General features: G+C 39.8%; 1 protein-coding gene across 1 annotated transcript in view; it reads left to right on the forward strand.

Moving 5' to 3' along the window:
- MYCBP2 (MYC binding protein 2) overlaps window positions 1-12630 on the forward strand; it is a gene marked incomplete in the record, with an annotated part of 1460675 nt that overhangs the window by 376563 nt on the left and 1071482 nt on the right. The window contains 1 exon segment of the mRNA XM_053707907.1: window positions 8278-8429. Within this exon segment, the coding sequence (XP_053563882.1) occupies window positions 8278-8429 (152 nt within the window).

A 12630-nucleotide genomic window follows, 5' to 3' on the forward strand; every position in this document is an offset into this window, starting at 1 on the left:
AACATTTTGGGGAATGTGAGTGCAGTAAATTCCAATAGATCCTTACCCTTGACCAACTTCGGCACCCCTACTATTCGTAGGTTGTTGCGTCGTCAACCCGTTCTTGAAGAATCTGATTCTGTTGATCAAGTTGTTTAAGTGACGTTTTAGTTAGTTTGCCTATCTTAGACTTCAGAGATACGAGTTTCAGCCGAACTCAGTTGTGATGAAAATTGCCTCACCTCGCTCGTCAAGGTATCTACCCCAGCTTGTAAGGAATCCATTTTTGGAAGGAAAAAAGATTTAAGCTCTTGCAATAAAGACATTTGATCAATAACTTGCTGGTCTGTGCGTTCACCCTGAACTGGACTTTCAGCATGGATTCCAGCTATGTGTTTTTGTAGCTTTCTATCAGTGGTCTTTGCTCTGTGGCTCATAGCGTCTTTGGTGGAGGGAGAAAGTGTGTAGAAATATTTGTCAACTTTCATGGAAATAGTCAGGCTAATATTTAGTTGTTGGCTCCCAGTGTACAAAAAGCAGTCACAATGCAGAACCAGACCCTATTAAGAGTGTATAATAAAGCTTGAGACACTGTATAGTTGTTTCTTAGGTCAAAGTTTGTGAAACCCAGACAGTTGAGAGGTGATTCTGGTTCAATTTGAGGCTTTATGAATAGTTTCCAAATCTAAGATATCGTTTGGGCCTAATGTTGAGAGTCCTAGGTTTTTTTCTAATGTATCTAAGAGATTAATAATTGCAGACTTTGAGCCTTAAAGTGTGGTATTACAAAGTTAATTTTATTCCGCCCTACCTTGATCTTAGCGATTCTCTGTCCACTTGGACAATCGTATGGTTGTAGAACTTTTCTCCTGTTGCTAGGCAAAGATGGTGAATGGTGACATAATCCGTTTAGATCCCTGTAGATGTTTGATATGCTGATCACTGGCCCAGTATAATTGAAGGGCCCCTTGACTAATGAAGCGGTATCCCGATCACCTTGTATTAATAATGTGGAGAGGTGGGAACTGTGAGGATAGATTTGACACTATATTTTAAAGTGGCGACCGCGGCCTTCAGGGAGGTGTCCTCAATGCAACCAGCAAGTGGGATAGGGGTTAACCTCCAGAACACTCTATTCTCAACCGATGTGAGATCTTTCTGTTGTGCCCAGTCGGATTCGGTGGTTATAAGTACGATCCTACATCGTATTTAGGGAGGTGGAGTACTTTCTACCACTGTTAGAGGCTGTGGTCTGGGCCCTGGTACAATTGTGCACTGCACAATCTCTTGGCCAGGGGGTCTATGCAAGGGACTCTAGCTTTGGGTGCCGAACTTACGCCTCGCTGCCTTATTGTTGTCCCGCGACGTTCCCTCTGGTTGCGGTATTGCGGGCAATAATTCATCCAGCCAGCTCCCTGAAGTTCCGCTGCGGCCAGGATGCAATCCAAGATGGCTCTGATGATATCTCGTGCCATGCACTCAGGAGTTTCCAGGGGCAAGGGCTGATGGAGTCTGCCCTACACACTGTTAGTCGGCTGGCACTATAGCTCCCTTAAAAGTCCAGCAAGTCTGTCGTGTGGGGCTAAGCAGAAGCTGCAATATTTAAAGTAAAATGCTTAGTTAGCCCGCCCACCGGAAGTCCAAAAATATATATCTTTATTAAAAATTTGGTGCACAAATTATCATTCAAATCAATTTTATGTTGAATTATGCAACTAATTTATGCTTTTGGATAGTTTAACCAACATTAATAAGTAGCATTTCACAATGCCACCCGGCTGGCACAATATTCTGTGGAGAACAATGTTTCCTAATATAAAAATTAGCATATGGTATGTTTTGTATGTTTGAACTTCTTTTCTTTCCTAAGATGTGGTGAGTCCACGGCTTGAGTAATTACTGTTGGTAATATCACTCCTGGCCAACAGGAGGAGGAAAAGAGCACCACAGTTAAACTGTCAAGTTTCACTCCCTTACCCACAACCCCCAGTCATTCTCTTTGGCTTCGGTGCATGGAGGAGGTGAAGTATAGGTGTCTGAAGAAAAATTTTGATTTAATCTACAAGCAAGTTTTGGAGTATAGCCGTATTCCACGTCATTCCTTGCAGTCGGGTAGTGGTGGCTTTAAAGCAGTTAGGAACTTGCAGATTAAGAGGTACTTACTGGGTTTTCCTAACAATTGCTGCCCTAGTTTAGAAAGCCAGAGTTGGCTACTCTGTTCTTTCGTTTTCAAAGGTCTCTGTGAAGAACTGTGTTCTCATACCTTGTAACTGTCTACATGCCGGACAGCGGAGCAGGTAAGTGCTTTTTCTTCCAGTTGGGGAGACCATGCACTTAACAAATTAAGACACTGCTTTTTTATTGGGACATAGATAATCCTGTTGTATGGGTTACACTGGGGCATGAAGCAGGCACTGTAGCATGTGAGACTAACATTTAAACACTCTTAAACAGAAAGGGTAAAATGTTTTTTATTAGGCTTTATTTTCTGACACATTTACTTGATAAAACAATTCAAGTTTAAACTGAAAGCAAGGCTGCGTTTTCTATTATAGCAGCTAATTAATTTCCCCATTGCTTTAAAATAAAACGATGCAACATTTTAAACTGTCCAGTTTGAAAAAAAACACGGTTATTTCTGGTACTCAGTGTACCAGGAAGCTATTTTTAGTGCCTCTCTGTGTCGCAGCAGTAATTTGAGCTCGGCAGTTGCGGTGACATGACCGGCTTTACTTCATAACGTTTCTGAGGGAAAAGTTGTTTTTCTCCATTTCTGGGTGATCCGGTCTTAATTGGTAGCGGTAAGGCACCTCAGTAATTGAGGTGTGGGGTTGCCTGCAGGGTATTTTAGAAGTTTATTTGATGTCTATTAAATGTTTTTTCTTAACTTTTCTCACATAATTTTAGCTGGGGATCGATCCTAATTTGGGATAAAATTTAAAGTGTTTTTTTCCTTACCTTATTTTAATTGAATATTATAATCTTTAAAACTTATCTGTACAAGTTTTATTTTCTTTTTCACAACATGTCTGATATGGAGCAAGCGCCTGCTCTCTTGAATTCATGCTTATTTTTAGATGCACAAATTGCAGCTCCTATGCAATTTTGTTCTTCATGTGTCAAGAAAACCTTGCAAAATAAAGGTAACATTTTTGAGCCTAATCTCAGGATGATGCTTTTAAAATACCTCAGCTTTCTCCTGCTATGTCCCAAGCCTCAATGGCGTCACATGCAGTGCCCTGCGGTTCCTCTTTAACTCATAGTGGAGTTTATTTAAAAGCAGAAATTGCTGCCCAGGTATCTTAAGCGGTATTTGCGGCATTAGCTGCCATTCTAAGATTACAGGGAAAACGCAAGAGTAAATCTAAAAATTCAGAAAGTAAGGTACCTGTGCTCAGTTCTGCTTCCCAAGTTGCCTTTTCTCATAAGTCTGATGAGGAAGATACATCGGGACTTTGAGGGTGAAATCTCAGATTCGAACAGCATAATTCCTTCAGATCTAAGCTTGAACACCTTTGTGTATTGTTAAGAGGTTTTAGCTACTTTAGATGACTCTGATACCCCTGTCGTTGTCGCTCCTAAGAAATCTAGTAAACATAATAGTTTTTTTGATGAACCTTCCACTTCGGAGGTTTTTCCTGTGCCAGACTGTGCTAGAGAGATTATCTCACAGGAATGGGAGAAACCAGGGGTGTGTCTTTTTCCCATTTTTAAGAAAATGTTTTCTGTCGGACTCCATTAAAGACCCTTGGTATACTGTACCCAAAGTTGAAGGGGCCATTTCCACTCTGGCTAAGAGAACCACTATTCCTATTGAGGATAGCTGCTCTTTTAAGGATCCGATGGACAAGAAGCTAGAGGCTTATTTGAAAAAGATTTATGTTCATCAAGGTCTCCAATGGCAACCTGCGGTGTGTATTGCCATCGTGACTAGTGCGGCATCTTATTGGTTCGACGCCTTGTCTGATTCTCTTCAAGTAGAGACTTCTTTGTATGAAATTCAGGATAGGATTAAATCTCAAGTTGGCTAATTCCTTTATTGCAGATGCCATTTTACAGGTTGTTAGACCAGGAGCTAAAACTTCTAGTTTCCCTGTCCTTGCCAGCAGGGTGTTATGGTTGAAATCCTGGTCTGCGGACGTTTCCTCTAAAGTGAAACTTCTGGCGATTCCTTACAAGGGTAAAACCTTGTTTGGACCCGGTTTGGCAGAAATTATCACTGATATTACGGGTGGAAAAGGGTCTTTTCTACCTCAAGATAAGAAGAATAGGCCTAAAGGACGTCAGAGCAATTTTCGTTTCTTTTGTAACTTCAGAGGAAAGCCTTCCCCTTCTTTTTCCAAGCAGTAACAATCCAAGCCTTTTTGGAAACCTAATCAGTATTGTAACAAGGGGAAACAAAGAAACCCGCAGCTGATTCCAAATCTGCATGGACAGTTAGCCCCCGATCCGGGATCGGATCAGGTGGGGGGGGGGGGGGGGCAGACTTTCTCAATTCTCTCAAGCCTGGATATTAGATGTCCCAGATCCCTGGACTGTGGACATAGTATCCCAGGGTTACAAATTGGAATTTAAGACTTTTCCTCCCAGAGGCAGATTCCTTATCTCAAGATTATCTGCAGACCAGATAAAAAAGAGGCGTTCTTGAAATGTATACAACATCTTTCCTCCCTGAGAGTGATAGTTCCAGTGCAGGAACTGGGTCTCAGGTTCTACTCCAACCTATTTGTGGTTCCCAAAAAAGAGGGAACTTTCCTTCTCATTCTAGACTTGAAGTGTCTAAACAAGTTTTTCAAAGTTCCATCCCTCAAGTTGGAGACTATACGCTCCATTCTTCCTTTAGTACAAGAGGGTCAGTTCATGACAACTATAGACCTAAAGGATGCGTATCTTAATGTTCCTATTCACAGGGACCATCACAGATTCCTGAGATTTGTCTTTCTGGACAAACATTTCCAGTTCGTGGCCCTTCCATTTGGTCTAGCCAGGGCTCCCAGATTTTTTTCAAAGGATCTGGGGGCTCTTTTGGCAGTGATCCGTTCTCGTGGAATTGCTGTGGCACCCTACCTGGATGACACATTGGTTCTGGCCCATCTTTTCAACAAGCAAAATCTCACACAGAGATATTGTTGTCTTTTCTTGGTTTCCACGGATGGAATGTGAATCTGGAAAAAGCTCCCTTTCTCCTGCTACTTGAGTAGTGTTCTTAGGGACTATAATAGCTTCTCTATTGATGAAGATTTTTATGACAGAGGTCAGGAAAAACTAAATAATTTCCTCTTGCTTCTCTCTTCAAGCTACTGCTCATCCTTTAGTGGCTCAATGTATGGAGGTAATCGGTCTTATGGTGGCTTCCATGGACATCATTCCTTTTGCTCGATTCCATTTGAGAGCTCTCCAGTTGTGCATGCTCAGACAATAGAATGACGACCATGCAGATCTATCTCAGAGAATAGAGTGAGATCAGTCATCAAGGGATTCTCTCCCGTGGTCGATTTCTCAGGAACATCTGTCTCAGGGCACATGCTTTCGGAGACCTTCCTGGGTGATCGTGACCACGGACGCCAGCCTGCTGGGCTGGGGAGCAGTCTGGAACTCGTTAAAAGCTCAGGGCCTCTGGACTTAGGAGTCTGCTCTTCCCATCAACATCTTGGAGTTGAGGGCGATTTACAATGCTCTATTGGCTTGGCCTTAGTTGTCCTCAGCCCATTTTATCAGGTTCCAGTCAGAGAACATAACCTCTGTGGCTTACATCAATCACCAGGGGGGAACTCAGAGTTCCTTAGCCATGAATGAGGTTACTCGTATTCTTCAGTGGGCAGAGACCCACAATTGCGGTCTATCTGCTATCCACATTCCAGGAGTAGATAACTGGGAAGCAGATTTTCTGAGCAGACAGACTTTTCATCCCGGGGAGTGGGAACTTCATCCGGAGGTGTTTTTCAGTTTAGTCCACAAATGGAGGTTGCTGGAGTTGGATCTGATGGCATCCCATCAGAACGCCAAGCTTCCAAGGTACGGTTTCAAGGTCAAGAGATACGCAGGCCATTATGATAGATGCTCTGGTGGTTCTTTGGGTTTTCATGTTGGCATACCGGTTTCCTCTGTTTGCTCTCCTCCTACGAGTCATTGCTTGTATCAAACAGGAGAGGGCATCTGTGATTCTAATAGACCCTGCATGGCTTCGTAGGATCTGGTTTGCAGACCTAATAGAGATGTCATCTGTCCCACCTTGGAGACTACCTCTGAGGAAGGACCTCCTGATTCAGGGTCCCTTCCTTCATTCAAATCTCATTTCTCTGAAGCCGTCTGCTTGGAGATTGAATGCTTAATTCTGTCTTAGTGTGTTTTTTCTGAGTTGGTCATTGAGACCATGATTCGGGCTCGCAAGCCTGTTACTAGAAAAATTTACCATAAGAAATGGCGTAAATATCTTTATTTGTGTGAATCCAAGGGCTACTCTTGGAGTATAATTAGAATTCCTAGAATTTTCTTTTCTTCAGGAAGGCCTAAAGAAGGGGTTTTCAGTCTTCTGCTTTATTAGTTTTACTACATAAACGTTTGGCGAATGTGCCAGATGTGCAATCTTTTTGTCAGGCCTTGGTCAAAATCAGGCCTGTCTTTAAGTCTGTTGCTCCTCCTTGGAGCCTTAACGTTGTTCTTAAAGTTTTACAGCTGGCTCCGTTTGAGCAGTTGCATTCCATAGACATTAAGTTGTTATCCTAGAAGGTTTTGTTTCTTGTTGCTATCTCTTCTGCTTGAAGAGTCTCGGAACTCTCAGCTCTGCAGTGGGATTCCCCTTATCTTATTTTTCAAGCCGATAAGGCGGTTCTTCGTACTAAGTTAGGTTTCCTTCCTATGGTTGTTTCTAATAGAAATATCAATCAGGGAATTGTTGTTCCCTCTCTGTATTAATCCTCCTTCTTCCAAAGAACATTTATTACACAATTTGGATGTTGTACGTGCTCTTAAATTCTACTTACAGACGACTAAGGATTTTTTCCTGTCCTTTGCCATCTTTGTCTGTTTCTCTGGGAAACGTAAAGGTCAGAAAGCTACTGCTACTCTTTCTTTTTGGTTATGAAGTATAATTTGTTTGGCTTATGAGACTGCTGGACAGCAGCCTCCTGAGAGAATTACGGCTCATTCCACAAGAGCTGTTTCCTTTTCTTGGGCTTTAAAAAATGAAGCTTCTGTGGAACAAATTTGCAAGGCTGCAACTTGGTCTTCTCTACATACTTTTTCCAAATTTGATACTTTTGCCTCGGCTAAGGCTTCTTTTGGGATAAAGGTTCTTCAAGTGGTGGTGCCTTCTGTTTAGGACTGCCTGTCTTGTCCCTCCCTATTTTTCTGTGTCCTCTAACTTAGGTATTGGTTCCCAACAGTAATTACTCAAGCCGTGGACTCCCCATATCTTAGGAAAGAAAAACAAAATGTATGCTTACCTGATAAATTTCTTTCTTTCCGGATATGGTGAGTCCACGCCCCCACCCTTTATTTTAAGAAAGTTGTTCTTTTGACTGTAACCTCAGGCACCTCTACACCTTGTGTTACTCCTTTTTCTCCATTTCCCTTCGGTCGAATGACTGGGGGTTGTGGCTAAGGGAGTGATACTTAGTTTAAAGGGACAATCAACACCAGAATTTTTGTTTTAAAAGATAAACCCTTTATTACCCATTCCCCAGTTTTGCATAACCAACACAGTTATTATACAATTATACAAGTTTTACCTCTGTAATTACCTTGTATCTAAGCCTCATTAAACTGCCCCCTTATTTCAGTTCTTTTGACAGACTTGCATTTTTAGCCAATCAGAGCTGTCTCCATGGTAAATTCACGTGCATGAGCTCAATGTTATCTATATGAAACACGTGAACTAATGCCCTCTAGTGGTGAAAAACTATCAAAATGCATTTAGATTAGAGGCAGCCTTCAAGATCTAAGAAATTAGCATATGAACCTCCTAGGTTTAGCTTTCAACTAAGAATACCAAAAGAAAAAAGCAAAATTGGTGATAAAAGTAAATTGAAAAGTTGTTTAAAATTACATGCTCTATTTGAATCATGAAAGTTTTTTTGGTCTTGACTGTTCCTTTAACTGTGGTGCTCTTTGCCTCATCCTGCTGGCCAGGAGTGATATTCCCAACAGTAATTACTCAAGCCGTGGACTCACTATATCCGGAAATAAATAAATTTATCAGGTAAGCATACATTTAGTTTTTTAATGCTATTTACTGCTTTGATAATTACATCAAAATGTTTTTCAGATTTATGTCATGTTAAATATTTTCTTTCCTAGAGTCTGTGGCTGTGGTTCAGGAGAATCGGGATGTGCTGTTTGTGGTTGTTGCAAAGCCTGTGCAAGAGAATTGGATGGCCAAGAGGCAAGGCAACGTGGTATCCTGGATGCAGTCAAGGAGATGATACCACTGGACCTACTTCTAGGTAAAGGTGTGAAATTTGACTTTATCTTAATACCTTACATAAAATACCAGATTTCTGGAATCAATATTTCCATGGCTATGTTTATATTTTTACTTGGCTCTTATTTAACTTTGTAAAAAAAAAAGCCTCAGAATATCCTTGAATCCTTTTCTTGAAATATAACTCTGCTAAAAAATAAATTAAAGGGACAGTATACACTAATTTTCATATAACTGCATCTAATAGACACTACTATAAAGAATAAGATGCACAGATACTGATATAAAAATCCAGTATAAAACGGTTTAAAGACTTACTTAGAAGCTCTCAATTTAGCTCTGTTGAAAAGTCAGCTGGAAAGCCCACTGCAAGTGGGAAATAAGACACTCCCCCTTCCCCCTTCTTTTGCATATGAAAAGACCCTTTAGACAAACAGGAGCAGCTGGAGAAGGTAGCTGACTGTATTCACATAAAACTTTGGGGCTTGGTTAGGAGTCTGAAAATCAGAGCAATGTTATTTAAAAATAAACAAAACTATACATTTTTTTAAAAATCAAACTTTATGGGCTATATAAATAGATTATCTACAAAACATATATGCAAAGAAAAAATGAGTGTATAATGTCCCTTTTAATGTTTTTTTTTCCATAAAAGCCAGTTCCTTAAAGGGACATTAAACACTTTGAGATGGTAATATAAAATGATAAATCATATATATATAAAAAAAACTCTGCAATATACTGTACTTTCATTATTTATTTTGTCCCCTTTTTGACCCCCAAGGGGTGGAACATGAAACCAAATTTTTTTTCTTTCATGAGATAGAAAGAGCATGCAATTGTAAACAACTTTCCAGATTACTTATATTATCTAATTTGCATCATTTCCTTGATATCCTTTGTTAAAAGCATATTTAAATAGGTTCAGTAACTGCTGATTGGAGGCTGCATATAGATTTCTTGTGTGATTGGCTCACCCATGTGCATTGCTATTTCTTCAACAAAGTATATGTAAAGAATGAAGCAAATTAGATAAGAGAAGTAAATTGAAATGTTTTTAAATTGTATAATCTATCTGAATCATGAAAACAATTTTGTGTTTAGTGTCCCTTTAACAAGTTGTTGAACAGAGGACTTCTGTTGTGTTCTTATTTTCACTTTCTTTCTATACACATTTGTTTGGCTTGTGGAAATGTTTTAATTACTTTTTCACTGTATGTAATAAATTAACATTTTGCTTTTGTAAAAGTGTTCCATTCATATACATTTCTTTCATGTAATTAGCAAGAGTCCATGAGCTAGTGACGTATGGGATATACATTCCTACCAGGAGGGGCAAAGTTTCCCAAACCTCAAAATGCCTATAAATACACCCCTCACCACACCCACAAATCAGTTTTACAAACTTTGCCTCCCGTGGAGGGGGTGAAGTAAGTTTGTGCTAGATTCTACGTTGATATGCGCTTCGCAGCAGACTGGAGCCCGGTTTTCCTCTCAGTGTGCAGTGAATGTCAGAGGGATGTGAAGAGAGTATTGCCTATTTGAATTCAATGGTCCCTTCTACGTGATCTATTTCATAGGTTCTCGGTTATCGGTCGTAGAGATTCATCTCTTACCTCCCTTTTCAGATCGACGATATACTCTTATGTACCATTACCTCTACTGATTCTCGTTTCAGTACTGGTTTGGCTTTCTACTACATGTAGATGAGTGTCCTGGGGTAAGTAAGCTCCTCCGTTTGAACCTATGCATTCTCTGGACATTAAATTACTTTCTTGGAAAGTCCTGTTCCTTTTGGCCATCTCTTCTGCTAGACGAGTTTCAGAGTTATCTGCTCTTTCTTGTGAATCTCCTTTTCTGATTTTTCATCAGGATAAGGCGGTGTTGCGAACTTCATTTAAATTTTTACCTAAAGTTGTGAACTCTAACAACATTAGTAGAGAAATTGTGGTTCCTTCATTATGTCCTAATCCTAAGAATTCTAAGGAAAGATCGTTGCATTCTTTGGATGTAGTTAGAGCTTTGAAATATTATGTTGAAGCTACTAAAGGTTTCCGAAAGACTTCTAGTCTATTTGTTATGTTTTCTGGTTCCAGGAAAGGTCAGAAGGCATCTGCCATTTCTTTGGCATCTTGGTTAAAATCTTTGATTCATCATGCTTATGTCGAGTCGGGTAAAACTCCGCCTCAAAGGATTACAGCTCATTCTACTAGGTCAGTTTCTACTTCCTGGGCGTTTAGGAATGAAGCTTCGGTTGATCAGATTTGCAAAGCAGCCACTTGGTCTTCTTTGCATACTTTTACTAAATTCTACCATTTTGATGTGTTTTCTTCTTCTGAAGCAGTTTTTGGTAGAAAAGTACTTCAGGCAGCGGTTTCAGTTTGATTCTTCTGCTTATAATTTCAGTTTTTTTCATTATAAGATTAAAACTTTATTTTGGGTTGTGGATTATTTTTCAGTGGAATTGGCTGTCTTTATTTTATCCCTCCCTCTCTAGTGACTCTTGCGTGGAAGTTCCACATCTTGGGTATTTATTATCCCATACGTCACTAGCTCATGGACTCTTGCTAATTACATGAAAGAAAACATAATTTATGTAAGAACTTACCTGATAAATTCATTTCTTTCATATTAGCAAGAGTCCATGAGGCCCACCCTTTTTTTGTGGTGGTTATGATTTTTTTGTATAAAGCACAATTATTCCAATTCCTTATTTTTTATGCTTTCGCACTTTTTTCTTATCACCCCACTTCTTGGCTATTTGTTAAACTGAATTGTGGGTGTGGTGAGGGGTGTATTTATAGGCATTTTGAGGTTTGGGAAACTTTGCCCCTCCTGGTAGGAATGTATATCCCATACGTCACTAGCTCATGGACTCTTGCTAATATGAAAGAAATGAATTTATCAGGTAAGTTCTTACATAAATTATGTTTTTTAGATTTTGCATACATATCGCTATGGGTTTTAGGAGATGGAGTTGCACAGCTGTGTACCTTTTACCTTGTGTAAAAGAATTAGTAATAAAAGATTCCATGATATATCACAATACTATTGCATGCTGTGAATAATGGTTGAAAAAAGTATGACGTTTAGAATGCCAGAAACTAGAAAAGCGTTAACACTAACAATGTTTAATATCCAACTTCCGTATCATCATAACACTGTGCAAATAAATGAAGGTGTAAAAGCACTTGCATTGTCTCCATGCTGTGTGCTCGCCACCAACGGCATCCAGACTCAGCTGTGCGCCCTGCAGTTTCTCTGTATGGCGTCTTAGCAGCACACTGATCGGTGTCTCACTGCGTTCCTGCTCATAGTAAATTACTTCCGGGTAGAAGGAGAAAGATCTTGGTATATACTGGAGAGCCATGTGGGATTGTCCATCAATACTTTTGTAGAAGGAAAAAACTCTCAGACCAGCTCACTCCAATGAACAGAAAAACTTTATTGCAACAAAAGACCTAAAATAAAATTGCAGAGTTGGCTTAAAACATACAAACGGCTTTAAAAACAGTCAAACCGGCACGGCACCTCTCTGCAGCTGACACGTTTCAGGATTAACCCGTACTCCTAGATCAGAATTATGTAGGGATTATGGGGGCATTTTGCAACCTTGCAAAACATACACACTATCTATTCCTATTTAGGATATAACTAAAACAATGGACATCTTGCTTTTCATACACCTGACTGTAAAGATGAAGCAATATGTGTTGTTGTACCCCTCACCCACTTAACATAAGAGATGCACAAACAGCCATATCCTTTTAGATATCGAAACAATGCTGAAGCTGGAAATGAGACATATTGCTCTAAAGAGGTCATTCTTTATTTGTTGCCCTAAATTACAAACATGTTGTTGGTTTTTTTTAGTGTCAAATTATCATGTCAGAAATTTAGAAAGCTACACTAGGTTTATATCTTACTGTAGATCTTTTTTTTTATTTGTCTGATTCTGGATAGTACAGAATGTCTTTCAGGGGCACAGACATGTTTCAGAATCTGTGCTTGAGTATAGGTGAGGTGAATTATTTAGTTTTTCTTTCCTATGGCATGGAGAGTTCACAAATTCATTCCAATTACAAGTGGGATATTCAACTCCTGGCCAGCAGGAGGAGGCAAAAAGCACCCCAGCAGAGCTGTTAAGTGTCACTTCCCTTACCCTTAAAGGGACATGAAACCCAATTTTTTTCTTTCATGATTTAGAAAGAGCATGCAATTTTAAACAC

The sequence above is a fragment of the Bombina bombina genome, chromosome 3, assembly GCF_027579735.1.
Source record: "Bombina bombina isolate aBomBom1 chromosome 3, aBomBom1.pri, whole genome shotgun sequence".
Classification (NCBI taxonomy): Eukaryota; Metazoa; Chordata; class Amphibia; order Anura; family Bombinatoridae; genus Bombina; species Bombina bombina.